The sequence below is a fragment of the Knufia obscura genome (assembly GCF_036327395.1).
Source record: "Knufia obscura strain CCFEE 5817 isolate CBS 148926 chromosome Unknown scaffold_10, whole genome shotgun sequence".
Classification (NCBI taxonomy): domain Eukaryota; kingdom Fungi; phylum Ascomycota; class Eurotiomycetes; order Chaetothyriales; family Trichomeriaceae; genus Knufia; species Knufia obscura.
In genome coordinates this window covers 332,217-347,290 of record NW_027042696.1, presented here as the reverse complement: position 1 = coordinate 347,290, position 15,074 = coordinate 332,217, and the positions used below count along the sequence as shown (strand labels likewise).

The 15,074-nt window shown below is 50.4% G+C and overlaps 10 protein-coding genes across 10 annotated transcripts; 5 read left to right on the top strand and 5 right to left on the bottom strand.

Moving 5' to 3' along the window:
* Positions 1-69: 69 nt before the first annotated feature.
* On the top strand, positions 70-924 carry PMZ80_007942 (uncharacterized protein; the record flags this gene model as incomplete). The annotated part of the gene is made up of 1 exon (XM_064876347.1): positions 70-924. The coding sequence occupies one exon, from the start codon at positions 70-72 to the stop codon at positions 922-924; it is 855 nt and encodes a 284-aa protein (XP_064727654.1).
* A 763-nt stretch (positions 925-1,687) lies between these two features.
* Positions 1,688-2,680, top strand: PMZ80_007941 (uncharacterized protein; the record flags this gene model as incomplete). The annotated part of the gene is made up of 1 exon (XM_064876346.1): positions 1,688-2,680. The coding sequence occupies one exon, from the start codon at positions 1,688-1,690 to the stop codon at positions 2,678-2,680; it is 993 nt and encodes a 330-aa protein (XP_064727653.1).
* A 297-nt stretch (positions 2,681-2,977) lies between these two features.
* PMZ80_007940 (uncharacterized protein) lies at positions 2,978-3,757 on the bottom strand (the record flags this gene model as incomplete). The annotated part of the gene is made up of 1 exon (XM_064876345.1): positions 2,978-3,757. The coding sequence occupies one exon, from the start codon at positions 3,755-3,757 to the stop codon at positions 2,978-2,980; it is 780 nt and encodes a 259-aa protein (XP_064727652.1).
* Positions 3,758-4,140: 383 nt separating this feature from the next.
* On the bottom strand, positions 4,141-4,905 carry PMZ80_007939 (uncharacterized protein; the record flags this gene model as incomplete). Its single annotated transcript, XM_064876344.1, has 1 exon — positions 4,141-4,905. One exon carries the CDS (start codon positions 4,903-4,905, stop codon positions 4,141-4,143), a length of 765 nt encoding a protein of 254 aa, XP_064727651.1.
* A 395-nt stretch (positions 4,906-5,300) lies between these two features.
* On the bottom strand, positions 5,301-5,963 carry PMZ80_007938 (uncharacterized protein; the record flags this gene model as incomplete). The annotated part of the gene is made up of 1 exon (XM_064876343.1): positions 5,301-5,963. The coding sequence occupies one exon, from the start codon at positions 5,961-5,963 to the stop codon at positions 5,301-5,303; it is 663 nt and encodes a 220-aa protein (XP_064727650.1).
* A 217-nt stretch (positions 5,964-6,180) lies between these two features.
* On the bottom strand, positions 6,181-6,972 carry PMZ80_007937 (uncharacterized protein; the record flags this gene model as incomplete). Its single annotated transcript, XM_064876342.1, has 1 exon — positions 6,181-6,972. The coding sequence occupies one exon, from the start codon at positions 6,970-6,972 to the stop codon at positions 6,181-6,183; it is 792 nt and encodes a 263-aa protein (XP_064727649.1).
* A 382-nt stretch (positions 6,973-7,354) lies between these two features.
* Positions 7,355-9,955, bottom strand: SEC27 (Coatomer subunit beta'; the record flags this gene model as incomplete). Its single annotated transcript, XM_064876341.1, has 2 exons — positions 7,355-9,880; positions 9,938-9,955. The coding sequence occupies 2 exons, from the start codon at positions 9,953-9,955 to the stop codon at positions 7,355-7,357; spliced, it is 2,544 nt and encodes an 847-aa protein (XP_064727648.1).
* Positions 9,956-10,533: 578 nt separating this feature from the next.
* Positions 10,534-11,339, top strand: PMZ80_007935 (uncharacterized protein; the record flags this gene model as incomplete). Its single annotated transcript, XM_064876340.1, has 2 exons — positions 10,534-10,569; positions 10,659-11,339. The coding sequence occupies 2 exons, from the start codon at positions 10,534-10,536 to the stop codon at positions 11,337-11,339; spliced, it is 717 nt and encodes a 238-aa protein (XP_064727647.1).
* Positions 11,340-12,022: 683 nt separating this feature from the next.
* PMZ80_007934 (uncharacterized protein) lies at positions 12,023-13,135 on the top strand (the record flags this gene model as incomplete). Its single annotated transcript, XM_064876339.1, has 5 exons — positions 12,023-12,304; positions 12,354-12,371; positions 12,420-12,826; positions 12,884-12,958; positions 13,012-13,135. The coding sequence occupies 5 exons, from the start codon at positions 12,023-12,025 to the stop codon at positions 13,133-13,135; spliced, it is 906 nt and encodes a 301-aa protein (XP_064727646.1).
* A 634-nt stretch (positions 13,136-13,769) lies between these two features.
* On the top strand, positions 13,770-14,930 carry PMZ80_007933 (uncharacterized protein; the record flags this gene model as incomplete). The annotated part of the gene is made up of 1 exon (XM_064876338.1): positions 13,770-14,930. One exon carries the CDS (start codon positions 13,770-13,772, stop codon positions 14,928-14,930), a length of 1,161 nt encoding a protein of 386 aa, XP_064727645.1.
* Positions 14,931-15,074: the final 144 nt, after the last annotated feature.

Sequence of the window (15,074 nt, the reverse complement as noted above, 5' to 3'; positions counted from 1 at the left end):
ACACTCATCGATCGACTTCGGCGGCTCTCGATCATACGGGGTCATCCAGTCGTAACGACTACTCCACACATGGCTAATCCTCCTCCGCTTGTGGCAACTGCAAGGCGTCACGCCGACGCAAGAACCGAATATGTATCATTCATATTACATAACGCCCAAGAGAACGCCAGCAAAACCAGCAAGATGCTGGTCAGCCTCAGGCAGCAAGGAGAACTAGGAGAACAAGAATTCAGTGCAGTCATTGCACGGTTGTCGCAGATTCTGAGGATAGAGACAATCCGCATCTCGAATGCAATCCTTGATTTTGGAGAACTGCATAAGGAGTACATCGAAGCTGTCAAGCACCTTGCCAAGGTCCTCGAAGTCCAGCCGGCACAGGTTTCAGCAGCAATCTTCGGCCTTACCTCACAGCTTCGATCCGCTGAAGCCCTCTTTCTGGCAATCTTTGCGAACAATTATTCGGTAAAGCACGAGACACTGGCCCTGATCCGAGCAGCTTTCACGGAAGGCGATTGGGCAGCAAACATGTTGGCCACCAAGTATGGCCAAGCATCGATCGCATGGTGGAAGGAGTTGGGCGCTCTGGTTCGAGAGGCGAAAGGTCACTGGGCTGCAGGTGTTGCTAGCTCAGGCGATGATGAGCGTCGACAATTTGGCCTTGTCGACCTACAGGCAGTGCTCAATAACTCGGTTTTGGTGCGACTGTGCAAAGCTGGCGCAGGACGCTCCGACACAACAAACATACTGTACCAAGACTTGCTTCGGGCAAAGGTCATGCAACGCAGCTTTGCATCCCTCATCAGCCGTGGCATCTATGTTGTCGACAATGATGGGTGGATCAGCGGAATCAGTGACAACGTGACGCGGCAGCTTTGGGACGACCTACGAGAAGCGTCAAACATGGATTTTGAGAGCGAGGCGTGAGGGAAGAGCTAGATGAGTCTACAGAGATCTAGGAGTGTGCGTTTTAGCAAAATACTGCCAATTGCTCGACCGGCACAGGGGCATCGTAGTAGACTTCGGACCGGGTAGCCGTGTGCATGATGGTCACCAGGTTTTCCCGAAGGATGCCATTCAATAATACAGGGTGGGTGGAAGGTCGACATAAGACCCGAGTGGAAGTAGTGAATAGCGGTCCGAGCAGATAGGACGGAGAACACCTTGATACCTTCTTTTGTCAGACTCGATTTCTCGTGCTGCTGTATTAGCACTCCAGTCTTTGAGTAATCTCATCGTAGCCGGTTCTCACATTATACCTAGATGACGCCGGTTACGTTGATATTCCACTAGGAGGCTAGTCGACGGGTCGTCGCAAGGGCTTGGCGATGTTTAAAAATAGCTTCAAGCAATTTGCGTCCCAACAGGAATCGACCGAGTCAGCGCCTGTCAGCTTGTACTTGCAAGAACAATAACGACCCCAGATGTCTTACCGAATAAAACCAGAGTCTCAGAATTGGACGCTGGCAGCGAAGATGGCATGGCTGACTTGTCGCTGAAAGGGCGGTGAGAACTATTCTTCTTCCATATTGCGACCAGCGTCCCAAAGCCAGCCGTCGAGTCCTTCTTTGCCACCAAGCAACAGCGACACGACCGAGACGAAAGTTTTCACCCTACCACTAGCACTGCCGATACATCGAGGGTGCATCATCACAAAGTACTTCCGGACCGTACACTCAATCTATCAACCATGGGCAAACTCTACGCCATTTCCGATCTCCACATCTCCCACAAATCCAACCACGAAGCCCTCTACCTCCTCCCACCTCACCCGGAAGACACCCTCATCATCGCCGGCGACATCGGCGAGAAGCTAGAGCACCTCCACACCACCTTCGCTCTAACCACCAAACTCTTCAAACAAGTCTTCTGGGTCCCAGGCAACCATGAGCTCTACACCCTACCCCACGCCGCCGGTGTCGCCCACGAAGACAATGCGCTCTCACCCACCAGCCCGGCAAGTGCACAGGTCCCCGTGCCGGACAACCTACGTGGTGAAATGAAGTACCTCGAATGCGTGAAGGTCGCGAACGATTACGGCGTGATCACGCCCGAGGATGAGTTCGTGACTTGGCATAGCGATGACACGCCCAATGCTATTAAAGCACTGATATGTCCGATGTTCCTGCTGTATGACTACTCATTCAGACCTGACGATGTTACACGTGAAAACGCGCTAGCATGGGCGCAAGAACACAACATCATGGCAACGGACGAGGCGCTTCTTCATCCTGACCCGTATGAGACGAGAGATGCATGGTGCGACGCACTCCTCGCGAAGACAGAGCAAAGACTTCAAAGCGCGATGTCGAAGGTTGACGCCGAGACGAAAGTCGTGCTTATCAATCATTGGCCGCTGAGGGAGGACCTGGTTACCATTCCGAGTATACCGCGGTTTAGTCTGTGGTGTGGAACCAAGAGGACAGAGGACTGGCATACGCGGTTCAAGGCGGATGTGGTTATTACGGGGCATTTGCATGTGAGGAGGACGGATTGGAGGAATGGAGTGAGGTTTGAGGAGGTTAGTCTGGGGTATCCGAGGCAGTGGGAGAGCGCGAGAGAAAGAGGAAAGGGGGTTGAGCAGATGATGAGGCAGGTTCTGCCGAATCCGTATGATGATGGGGAGGATGTTGAGTTTGCGGGGTTGGGCGAGAGGAAGACGATTTGGAGGATGCATGGTTGAAGCAGGTTACTGATGATGCCGTCCAAGACTGCGAGCGGGAGCGTCAGTCGGCGCTCAACCCATGTGCCGTTTCTGAGACTGTTCCTTGATGACGCCAAATTGAAGAATTATGGCTCAGATTTTGCCTTTGCTGGTCTCGACTGGAGAAAGGCCTGGCAGCCGGTCGTATGTTCAATTATCACTGACGGATTTCAACAAGTGAAGTTTCCAACGGCGTCTCTCACCAACATATCGATCTCGTACAACGGATATGAGATTGATATCAGCTAGATGCTGCAGGCTTCGTGTAACGGCGACTTACACGGCCTCTTCAGTTTTCAGCCACCCGTTATCGATCAAAAATTCCTCGCTCAGTCCCTCTCCCACTTTGGCGAACCAACCCTTGCTGTCCACGAGATAGTCCGAGGTCTGCGACTGGACCGTCCCACCCAACCATCCATATTCCTTCTCGAGCATTCGTTGTGCATTGGCCAGGTCATTCCAGGTGATGTACGAGGCAAGGCGGGTCCAGCCGGCAGGCCACAAATTGAGAGCCTTCAGTATCGAGAATCTTACGTGCACGGCGTCATTAAACAGTCTCCTGAATTCTTCCTCTTTTCGATGATGCCTTCTGAAGTTAGGCTGTGTCTTCAGCCAAGCACGGTCGAATGCAAGCACGAGAATCTCGAGTTCCGACCACCAGAGACGAGATTCGCGGATGTGTTCGGTGGCGAGATGTCTCTGGACCTCGCAATCGCCAAAATATTGGATGAGGAGGATAGTAGTGTCGGTTCTGGTCTTGTACCGCTGAACGACGTCGAACGAAGAGTCTAAAGTATCTGGACGCCTGAACATCTGCCATGCATGTGCGGCAACCTTTTCATCCATGTCGTCCGCATTAAGAGTTGTGCTCTCTTCGGTTGACGTGTCTTCAATATGCTGGACTTCTTGCGACACTTCAATTCTACCCAACAATTTCGTCGCAGCCGAGTGACCCACGATTGCAAGGTCGCGCAGGAGAGTGACAACATCAGCTTGAACGTCAATGTGTATGATCTCGCTGCTGCCTCGAGTAGTAGTGTGAGATATGGATGCCATAGCCGTGAAAGTGCAGCAACGTGCCTCGAGTTCTAGTAAGAGAGTGGCATAACTAGATGTACGGTCTCAGCAGGAAAAATCGTGAGCGAGCCCGTACAACAAATGACGTTGCGGGAGAGGCTGCCAACAAGACAAGTATTACTTTAGTCGGCGGAGCAAGTGAAAAGCTTCTGGTGAAGATAATCTTGCATGAGAATTCTGCTCGATGCTCAACGAGGCGTGCTCTAGCGTCGTTCACTACATGTTCGAATTTGCCTACTTGTCAAGGTAGCGAGGGCAATCGAGGTAGCTTGCAAAACAGTATAACCACTAGCCCAGCATCGCATCACTCTTGCCCGATCGATGTGAAGCACCTCAGCTGCCCCGATGCATATCCCAAGGTCTCAACCATTTCGCAACCATCCCGTGGCCACCAGCTTCTCCGGACTCCACCACTTTCCCCGTCCCGCGAACCACCCATCACCGCCAACAGCAAAGTCAGAATCTTGCATTGGGTGCTTTCGTGAGCCAAGGGATAAGGGCGCCTCATTGATCATCCGATGTGCCCTGCTCAAATCGGTCATTGTGATCTTTAGACCCTGTGCCTGACTACCTCCAGTCCCACCATTATTCAAGGTGGCGTCCGCAATTGAAAATCTCAAGAACATGGCTTCATTTAGAAATGTCTGAAGTTGTGCTGCTCTCTGATGGGACGGTCTGTTCGCAGGTATATCTTCTTGGCAAGCTTTGTGGAAGTCGTCGAGTAGGAACCCAAGGGCGAACCACCAGTTTTCTCCTTCGTTGGCATATGAATCGATGAAGTATGCTTTGAGGCTCCCGTATCTATCGTCTATGTACTGGTCGATGAGGTCGAGGGCTCCCTGTCGGATGAGTGTTGTTCTGTTGGTATCGGTTGAGATGTCGGTAGCGTTTCGGTTATTCGGGAGGGCACCGTTGATGGTTCGTGTTCCTAAGTTGTCAGCTTTCGTGTCAAGATCGCACTGTGAAATTCCACTATCTGATCCTTGGTGGTTATTGATCTTGGTGACCAGGCTTGCCGCACCGACAGAGCCTGCAATTGCGAGGTCTTGCAGATAGGCAAGGATGTCAGCGTGGAGGGCACCAGGTATGGCGGTCCTTGTGACCTTGACAACAGGCAAGTTGGCCATGATTGCAACTTTCAAAGACTGGTTGAGGTTGAGGGAGATAATGCAACGAAGCAAATTGTCAGCAGAGAGCAGGAAGGAGCACTGTGCGTCAGCGTCAAACACGTTGTCAATTGACAAGGCTGTAAGCGCAGAACCCACTAGCGCTAGACCTTTATAAGGGAAGTGAAGAAGACTTCTCTACAGTGAAACTGCGAAACACACGTGAGATCAATGCATGGCTCATTCACGTCAACGAAACCATGAAGCGTTCCTGCCCTATTGTGCGCTCTATACTGCTCGGACATTTAGTCGAGCCTCATTCAGTATGTCGATACTTCACTCTTCGACATCATGGTCGTTCCTGCTATTCGGATACTCCTTTTCCACTTCACATCCCGCCGCGTCACATTAAGCATCTATCGAGAATCTTGCTGCAGCCAGCCATCTTCACCAAGCTTGCACCCTGCTCGTCTCAATACCTCTGGAGGATAGTCCTTGACCTCACACTCGACGTTACTAAGAGTGGTTGTAGCTGCAAGCTCAAGGTCCGTGAGCTGGATCTCGAAGCCTTCGTTAGCGCCATCGCCACCGTGTAACATCCGTGTTGCGACAGCAATATTGAGATTTCGCTTCATCCTCTCAAATGTGACATCGCCCCTGTATGTACCCCACATGGCCGAATAGAAGATACCCATCGTCTTCCACCACTCGTTGCTGGCGTCGCCGTATTTGGTCTCGAAGTAGTCAGCTATAGCAGGATCGGGGTTGATTGCTACGGTGCGCATGCTGAGAAGCGCACGGTCTTTCGCTGTCTCAAGATCACCAAATATGATTGTGTGGAACGGCACACGATGGCCTGATACGGTACCGTCCTGATGTTTCTGATACGTTCTTCTCATCATGGCGTGGGCTGCTTCTTCGCCTTCTGTACCCATACTACCGAGATCTTTGATGTATTGCAGGGCTTTTTGCATTGGTACTCTCAGAAACCAGGCGTCCAATTCGTCAAGAGCCGCTGTGTTGTTTGTGTTTGTGGCTATGATAGCGGCCGCGAGATTTTGCTTTCGCTTGGATTCCATCTTGAAACTGAACGAGGGGAGCGCGGATCTGATCAAATCAGCAGGTCAGAACTTGTGGTCGGAGTTACGCAAGTCAAGACAGGATGAAGATGGAGGCAGAGAATGATGTTAATAGTTGGCGTGCCTGGGATAGCGTTAGCGCGCAGTTTGATGAAGAAAATGTTGATTCAACAAGTGAAAGTGTTGCTCGTTCGCTATCCACATGCAGCAGACCTACCTACTCGTCATCCAACTCAGGATAATACCTATAGATACCCATACTGTACTTCTGCCTCCTCTCACTGCCTAAATAAGCCTTGATGTTCTCTCTTCCCTTCACCCTCTCATAGTGTTGGAACACCTTCTCATACTTCCCACTCCCCTTCAATTTCTCAACACATTTCGGAAAAGCGAAGCTCACACCATCCACAGTCTGGAACAGCACCAGATCCGCATAGGTGAGTTGCCCACCATAGAGGTACTCTCCTCCTTTACTCGCGTCACCAGACAGCACACGTTCGAAGTACCCAAGGAACTTCGGCAATCTACTCTCCCGATAATCCTTCGCCTTCTTCTTCGCTTCCTCCTTCTGCGCCTCATAATACTCCATAACCGCAATTGGATGGTGCGTATCATGTGGCTCATTGCTCAGTCCATCCAATGCCGTAAGCGTGAGACTGTTGACGTGGTAGATCCCCACTGGATCCTCAGACACATCAGGCACCAATCCAAGCTGTGGACCAAGGTACATCAGGATATTCGGCGTCTGACTGATAGTGTACTCTCCGTGCTTGAGTGCCGGAGGAGCAAAGGCTGGAGGGTTAGTGCTGTCGCCCTTGTTATGGTCTGAGCTGAGCGAGGTAACGGCTTTCATGCCGTCTTCTTGGTGTGCGGTGTCGGTGTACTCCGCACCTGCTTCTTCGAGAGCAAGACGGATGTGTTCGCCTCGGCCGGGGATACTGGGCCAGTAGATGAGATGGTAGGCATCCTTCTGTTCGGTCTTTTGGCGTTTGCTTGCGCGGGTAGTCATGGTGGAGATTTGTGGTATGGATGCTTGGTATGACGGTTTCAAGGGTTGTGTGAATGACTTAAGTTGATGAGGTCGAGGGTGAGCACGTCTGATTATGAGTCGAAACATGTACTGCTATTGTCGGTGTGATGAATGAATGGGAAGCCGCCATGGATATATCAGGCCGAAGGAAGGTGCTACGCAAGGTTTACGTCATGGTTGGAGAATCGCAAGTGAAGCTGTGCCGATTTTCTGCCAATGAACTTCCGAAAGCTTTTCTCTATCATCGTGCAGCTTCTTGCCTAAACGTGGAGCTGGAAGTCTCCTCCATGCGCCTGCTGTCAAGGGCGGTGCGCCTAACGCAGCTAATTCAGTCATACAACGTTCATCGTTAAACATCAGTTCAAGCCTCAACCTCTTCTGATGCATCCACATCAGCTTCAGCAGACTCGCCGTTGACTTCACCTGCCTCCGCCTCCTCTGCTGAGCCGTCAACGTCGATTAGTGTCTCCTGCGGCCCATCATTTTCAAGCTTGATATACTCGTCCCACTCCGGGAAGAGATCCTCATCCTCACCAGGCACAGCAATCAGTTTCGCTACCTTCGATTTGCCCTGTTTATCCAAGCTCTCCTTCCACTGCTTGACCAGACCTGTAGTCTTGCTTGGCTTGTATGTTTGGCTGAACAGCACTGCTTCGCTGATCCTGCCTGTCCGCACCAGCAGATCAATCGCTGCATCAATGTCTCCGCTTAACCATAAGCTTGAAAATGCAATGTTGTTGCTGCCACCCTCCTCGGCCTGAGCGGCCAATGACTTGAGACCAGCCTTGTCACCTGAACTTGAATAAAGCAAAAGCAAGCTGCCCAGATCCTTGGCATGCGTAAAACATTCCTGGGCTAGCTTGACGTCCCAGCCAGCCATTGCTGCGTCGCCAACAGTCTTCCATTTGTGCTCTTGATCTGAGGTTCTGGCCAGCTCAAGAGCAACTTCGAGGTTGTTCAGGCCCAATGCTAGCTCAAACCTGTGCTCCGAGTCCGTAGCAACCTCCAGTGCCATTTCCTTGTAGCCTTGTCCTTCCAGAAATCGCGCGATCTTGTTCATCTCGGCCTCAGGGATATCTGAAAGCAGACCCTGCGCTGCATCGATCTCACCTCTCAGCACCAATGTCTGATACTCGACGACATTCAGAGATAGCGCAAACGAGATAACTTGTACATCTTTGTCGCAGAGGTACAGTCTGCCATCTCTTTGCAGATAGCCTAAGAGATACATCGGCTGGTCGAAATGCGAAATTGTGTATGTCTGCTCTCCAACCAGGTAGTTGAGTCGATTCGTCGAATTCGTGTAAATGAAGCAGTCGCCCACCCACTCACCAGTCATAATGCTCTCATTGATGTCAGTGACAACTTCAAAAGCAGCCTCGACACCATCTTCGTCGGCAAGCCCTGCGTTGAGTCCCTCTAGATATGCTTCTCTGCTGAATCTGAGAACATATGTGGTGTCGGAGCAGGCAAGGGCGACAAGTTCTCCTGACTCAGACCAGTAGACCTCACGGGGCTCGACCTCAATTCTTCTGACGAGATTTCCTGTTGCCCAGTCAAACAGACCAATACCTCCTTGACCTTTGACCCCAAGCAAGACTCCACCACTCAAGCCTTCAGCCTGAAAGCCAACATCGAGACCACCTGGTACCTCCTTCATTTTCCTGAATATTTTGACGCTTGTGGCTGATTCTCGGATAGCATAATCATTGTTGTTGTCCTTCGATCCCCAGGCAAAGTCAAGTGCTGAGCCGAAAGCTTGATTCCTCCAGGCGATAGCTGTGTAGATAATAAATTCACCATCACCACAGACAGCAACAAATCTGCCATTCGGCGAATGTGAAAGTGTCTGAGGGTATATCTCGCAGGATCCGAGATCTTTTGTTGGTAATGTTAGGGGCTGACCGTCCTTGATAGAGACGTCCCCTTTGATGATGGCTGAGACAACCTCGTTGTGTCGAGCCCAAACCATCTTGCCTTCATGCATTGATACTGCAGGCTCTTCACGGCCCATCTTAACCACGACTGCGCCGTCATCGAAACCCATGGCAATGCCTTGCCTGCCTCTTTGATAACTGACACACCAGGCTCTTTCTAGACCATAGCTCAAAGACTGCTCCAGTCTGTATGTGTTCGCATGCCATATCTTGATTGTGCCATCTTCTGAGCCTGATATTATCACGGGCAGTTCTGGGTGGTAGCAGGCGAAGGACACATTGCTGGTGTGGCCTTCTAAAGTAGCTATGAGGGCTTTCGTGGTGTAATCCCACACTTTCACGGTCTTGTCGTCCGATGTGGTGAGGATATACGGCTTGTCAGCCTGTGGGTAGTAGTCCACGTGGTTGACACCCTTCGCTTCGTGTGCTTCAAGGGTCTGATTCGCATGACTGGACCCCAGACTCCAGATCTTCACCGTCCTATCCAAGCATGCTGAAGCAAAAGTGTTTGTGTCTTTCTGATTTATGGCCAGGCCCATGACATAGTGTGAGTGACCTTCGAATACCTGCACACATTTCCAGCCCTTGTCCCAGTCCCACAGTTTAATGGTCATGTCATCGGAGGCGGTAAGGACGAACGGTTGTGTTGGATGTACCACTATTGACCGGATGTAATCTGGATGTGCTTCGAATGAGGTGATCTTCTCGGAGGTATTGTAGTTGTAGACTCTAAGCTGGAAATCGTCTGAACCACAGACTATCCAGTTCTTCCTTGCAATAAATCGACCGGCCCGTACAGGAACGTCGGTGAGTTCGAAGGTCTTGACAATGGCCTGGGTCTCATATGACCAGATGTAGGCATGGCCGCTGTATAGTGTTGTGAGAATCCATGGCTCTGTGGGGTGAAAGTCGATGCCCTTCACGCGCTCAGAGCGCGCAAAAAGCTGGCGCTACAGGTCATGTCAGTCCCATCGTGGCTCCTAAGTGTCCGACAGCCAGACTCCCACCTTTACATCCAGCCTCATCTTGGAGGATAGGTCCCCTGCCGGGCAGTACTAGTTTGTGGGACAAGCAAGGGCTCGTGGTGAAAACACTGCTCAATATAGCAGTAGGCTCATGTGTGCGCTTTGTACATGATCATCAAACCCGTTTTGCCTTCTCATAAAATCATAAAACACATTTGCTCTTGTGACACAGTGTTACTATCGAGCCCTGGGTATCGCAGACACGGTCGCTACTTCCATTCACATTAATCCGGTTCGCAGCCTCGTGTATGTACTTCACAGCCTTGCTTACAAGCCCGCCTTACAGGTTGCTCAGTTCTGGTGCAACTTTCCTTTCGTCTACCTAACAAGAAAATAACATCGGAGCAAGATTATCGTATTGGCTTCGTGTCTGCACTAACGACAACATGCTCGCACACTCGTGGCATCGAACTGTCATGATCAACAGGACAGTCCTGGTGACACCCCGGTCAATCAATGTGGCCGCTCGACTTTCCCGAATTTGTGCTTTGAGACCGGCCGCCTTGATCGATCATAGTGTGCTTGTCTTGATGCTAACCTTCAGATAACCGTTAGGAATAGTCTCACTGACAGCAACCATGGCAGAAGGAAAGCCAACGCTTCAACACCTCAATGTAAGTGCGTCGCTATACAAAGCGTCGACAACGGACACAGCACCCTCCCCGCGAAGAGCACCGTGCCCGAGGACTAACAGACATGCCAGAATTCACAATCGCAAACCATTTTGTGGCTTCTGGAGGAACTAGGTATTGAATACAACCTCAATCTTTTCGAGCGCGAAACCTCTGGTGCGAACAAGGGCCGCGCGCCGGAAGGCCTCAAAGAGAGTCACTCATTAGGCAAAAGCCCGCAGCTCATTACGCCAGAAGGCCGAGTCATTATCGAGCGCTCGGCAATCTCGAAGTACCTCATCGACAAATACGATACTACTGGCAAATTCAAACTCAATCCGGATGAGAGCGAAAATGATATCATTCGCGAAGAGGAGCTGATCTCCTTCCGTGCCAACTCACTTTACCCAATTCTGATGATACAAATGGTCTTCAAAGCTGCTCGAGAACTATCACCTTTTTTCGTTCGTCCGTTGATGGGCGGCATCAGCGCTATGGTCAACAAAGCTTTTCTGACGAAGGAAATCCACATCATGTTGGCTTACCTGGACGAAGCAATACAGAGCAAGAACTACTTCCTGAACACGGAGAACCCTACAAGGGTCGACTTCTTGATGTTGTGGAACGTAGATTTTAGCACAATGGCTGATAGTAACGATTTACTAAGCACATACCCGAACCTCAAATCTTGGTACGATAGGTGCAAAGCTCGAGATGCATGGAAGAGGTCATTGGAAAAGGGCAATGGCTACCAGTTGGATGTCAAGATCTGATGCGACAGCATCTATGAAGACGACGTGGAACATGCAAAGATTCCACATGTCCAGGCAGGCCAAGAGCTTGCACGACGGCACACGCACGGTGAATGGTTTTATGCCACTCAGAACGCAGAGTAACCGTTACAATCGACGTTCAAATACGAAATCACGCGCGAGTCTCTAAGTTTACTAACAGAGTCTCTTTAAGAACAATTCCAGGCTCTCGGTGCTCACCCACGTGCACATGTGCATTCTCGAAGGTTAATGCCAAGCTAAGGCCGGAACAGATGGATTTAGTGGCTTGATATTCGTGATTCTTACTTGTTTCGGCTATTAAAAGACCATGGAATTTTGTATCCACCACTTGGCTCGTATCTCTCTTGAGAATGGCCACCCTCGCTTCCGAGCTCTCATGGACTTTCTCCCAAATGAAGCGTTATGCTACCGCGGTTTTTTGTGCTTCCGGCAGTTCAGCGAGCTTATCTGAATGCGATGATATCGGTTAATCAAGTTCTGTCTCTTTGCATGAATACACACACATAGACGACCCGAGACCGACCAGACTCTCGCTTACCTTTTAGTTCAGCCGGTTCAACTCGGTTCAATTCAGTAATAAGCGACATCTCAGCACATACCTCTGTAGAATATTTCGCTTCGTTTCCAAATTTCTTTTTCGACAGCAGACACCAACAATAATAATGTCAGAAGAACAATTCTATCCTTCTTACAACACCTGCGAAGAGGTTACAGCACAATGTCCAGTCGAGGCAACGACATATGGCTACTTTCCTGATCTTCCGGCGAACGCATTTTTCACTGCAGCATTTGGTCTCTTACTCATAATATCTTTGGTTATCGGCATCCGACGAAAGACATGGTCGTATACAGCATTCCTCGGGGTTGGAGCGTTTGGTGAATTTGTTGGCTATGTTGGTCGGATTTTGATGCACAACAATCCATGGAACAGTGGCGGTTTCCAGGTAAGCACATCCGCATAGGGCCACAGGCGTCGAGTAATAATGCGTCTAGATGCAAATCTGTTGTCTCGTTCTTGCACCTAGCTTCATCGCCGGAAGCATTTACCTGACTCTGAAGCACCTGGTCATGTACTGTGGGCCACAGTATTCGAGGCTGAAGCCACGCCTCTACCCTTGGATCTTCGTTGGCTGCGACTTTGGTTCGATCGTCTTACAAGCAATCGGTGGCGGTGTGGCGGCCAGTGCAGGCGATTCAAACGATCCAAAACTACTTGATGCCGGCAACGGGTTGATCGTTGCTGGTATCTCCTTCCAGGTCGCAACGATGGCTGTTTGTGGCGTGCTCGCCGCAGACTTCTTCATTCGATTCCTGAAATCAAAGCCAAGCTTGAGCTCACAGGAGAAGCCTGACAAGACTGCTTACGAAGCGGAACTGAGCGACGTGAAGAAACACAGAAATTTCAAACTGTTCTGTTTCGCAATCATTTTCGCTTATATTACTGTGCTCATTCGTTCCATTTATCGGTAAGCTCAGCAGCCCTTACGCGGCTCTTGACATGCAGAACTGACGGATGCGAACAGTATCCCAGAGATGGCAGGGGGTTGGGGTAACCCTTTGATGCAGAAAGAGACCGAATTTTTGCTGCTGGATGGAATGTAAGTCCAGCATTTCTCAGGCTGACATGACCTTCATTCTAACGGTGTCACAGGATGATACTTCTTGCCGTGTTCGCCATGACCATATTTCACCCGGGCATCTTCTTTGCACCTATGAGGAAATTCGCGAAGAAGAAGAACCCTACCACCCTATCCACAGCTGAAGCTTCAGATTAGCACACCGCGTTGTCGGTATCCCCGAGGGATCTTTGGAAGCGAGCGGCGATGGCCTTTTATGCTTAGCGGGTAACCTGGAATTTGACTTTTAGAAGTGTACAGCTCGATTTTTGATAGATATGAATATAGAAAGGACCGTTAGGTTTCGTAGAAGACGCATGGTCACTACATTCTTTTTGTCCTTGCTCCCACGCGATAGCGGCGCGTCTGTACTAAGCCGCTTTGGGCTTCTTCAGCCGTGCGCCAGGCTAAGCTTAGCCGAGTCAGAACGACAGAGGCGAACGAGATCATCCATCGAGTCTTGTCGTTGTCTAGAACGATCGTTGGCTATCCTCAAGAAGTTGAATATGCGCATTGGCAAGTAGACATTGCCAACATAATCCGAATGTCTACGCGCTTTCGATCACGACATCGACACTCGTAATGACTCGATTTGTCCTACAGAAACACTGCGCATGACATGCCGTCCCGAAGATCTCACACCAAGTCTCATCACGGCTGTTTTCAGTGCAAACAGCGCCGCGTGAAGGTGAGGAATTCTTGCTCTACACCGGCCTTTCGAAGCTCATACTGATATTGTCGCCTGCAGTGCGATGAGACCACGCCGCAATGTCAACGCTGCGCTCGCCGGCAGATGCCGTGCTCCTTCCTGGAAAATGCTTCGGGTGCCTACAGTGCTCCGGTGACCAATGGCCTGCATGAACAGTCGACCACCAGTCTTGCGCCACCTGCCGCCTATCAGAACCAGAGTAGCAGCAATGCACCAACTCCAGGATCTTTGAGTGACCATCTTTCAAGCCCTGCCTCATCACAGCAGCAAACCTTCAGCCCTCTTGACCTCGAATTGATACACTACTACTCGACTCAGACCTACATGACCATGACTTCGAAGTTGACCGCTCATCTAGTATGGAGAGATGTCATCTTCCAAGAAGGCTTGAAACATAGCTTCTTGCTTCACGCCCTAATGGCCACTGCCGCTTTACACAAAGCCACGCATCACGCCGAGGATTCTGAGAAACACGCAGCCTATATCAAAGTCGCTTTCTCCTACCAAAATGCTGCCTTAGCAGGATATATTCCAGCCTTGAGCAGTCCAAGTGAAGATAATGCCGTTGCACTCTTTACTCTCTCTGCTCTGTTGACGATCTGGCTGTTTGGCTCGAAAAGACTACCAGAAGCCCTGAATGCTGTCAAGCTAAATAGTTCTCCAAGTTTCCTGCCACAGATGGCGAAGACATCTGAGAACGAGCCAACGGATTTTATGGAGATCCTGACACTGGTTCAGGGTATTAATGCTGTTGTCAAGCAGACCATACACTGGCTCAGCGGAGGTGACATTGACCCTCTCTTGAAGCCGCCGAAAGAGAATGAGTTACCCCCGAATTCACCAGAAGTGGAAGCTTCATTTCAAAAACTGCGACACAGAATGATGAGTGCGAGCGCTGTCAAGGCTGAATATCCGGGCAATGCGGTGAGAGAGCGCACCGAGATCTACCTCGAGCGTCTCGATGCTCTACAGAAAGTCTCCCGAGCTCGCACTGTGCTCGAACACGATCAACAGGTATTTGCTTGGCCAGTCACGGCAGAGTTAGCCTACATTGATCTGGTTCGCCAAAGAGATCCGATTGCAATCGCTCTTTTTATCCACTGGGCGGCATGCTTCAAGTGCCTTGATCATTTATGGTGGGCCAAGGGTTGGTCTTATCGACTCGTCAAGGATGCGTCATCTTTGCTTGATGAAAGCTGGTCTGATGTTATCAACTGGCCGCGTAAGGAAGTTGGCTTAGAATGAAGTCGTGGCTTCCTTATTAAATTGGTACTGCGGCGTGAGATCGAGGTAAGGAAGCCGTTCACGAATGTCCCTTCCTGCACCTGCCAACAAGGCACCTGCCGTTCATCGAGTAAGTAGATGTCAGAAACTTATCTCTGCATATGA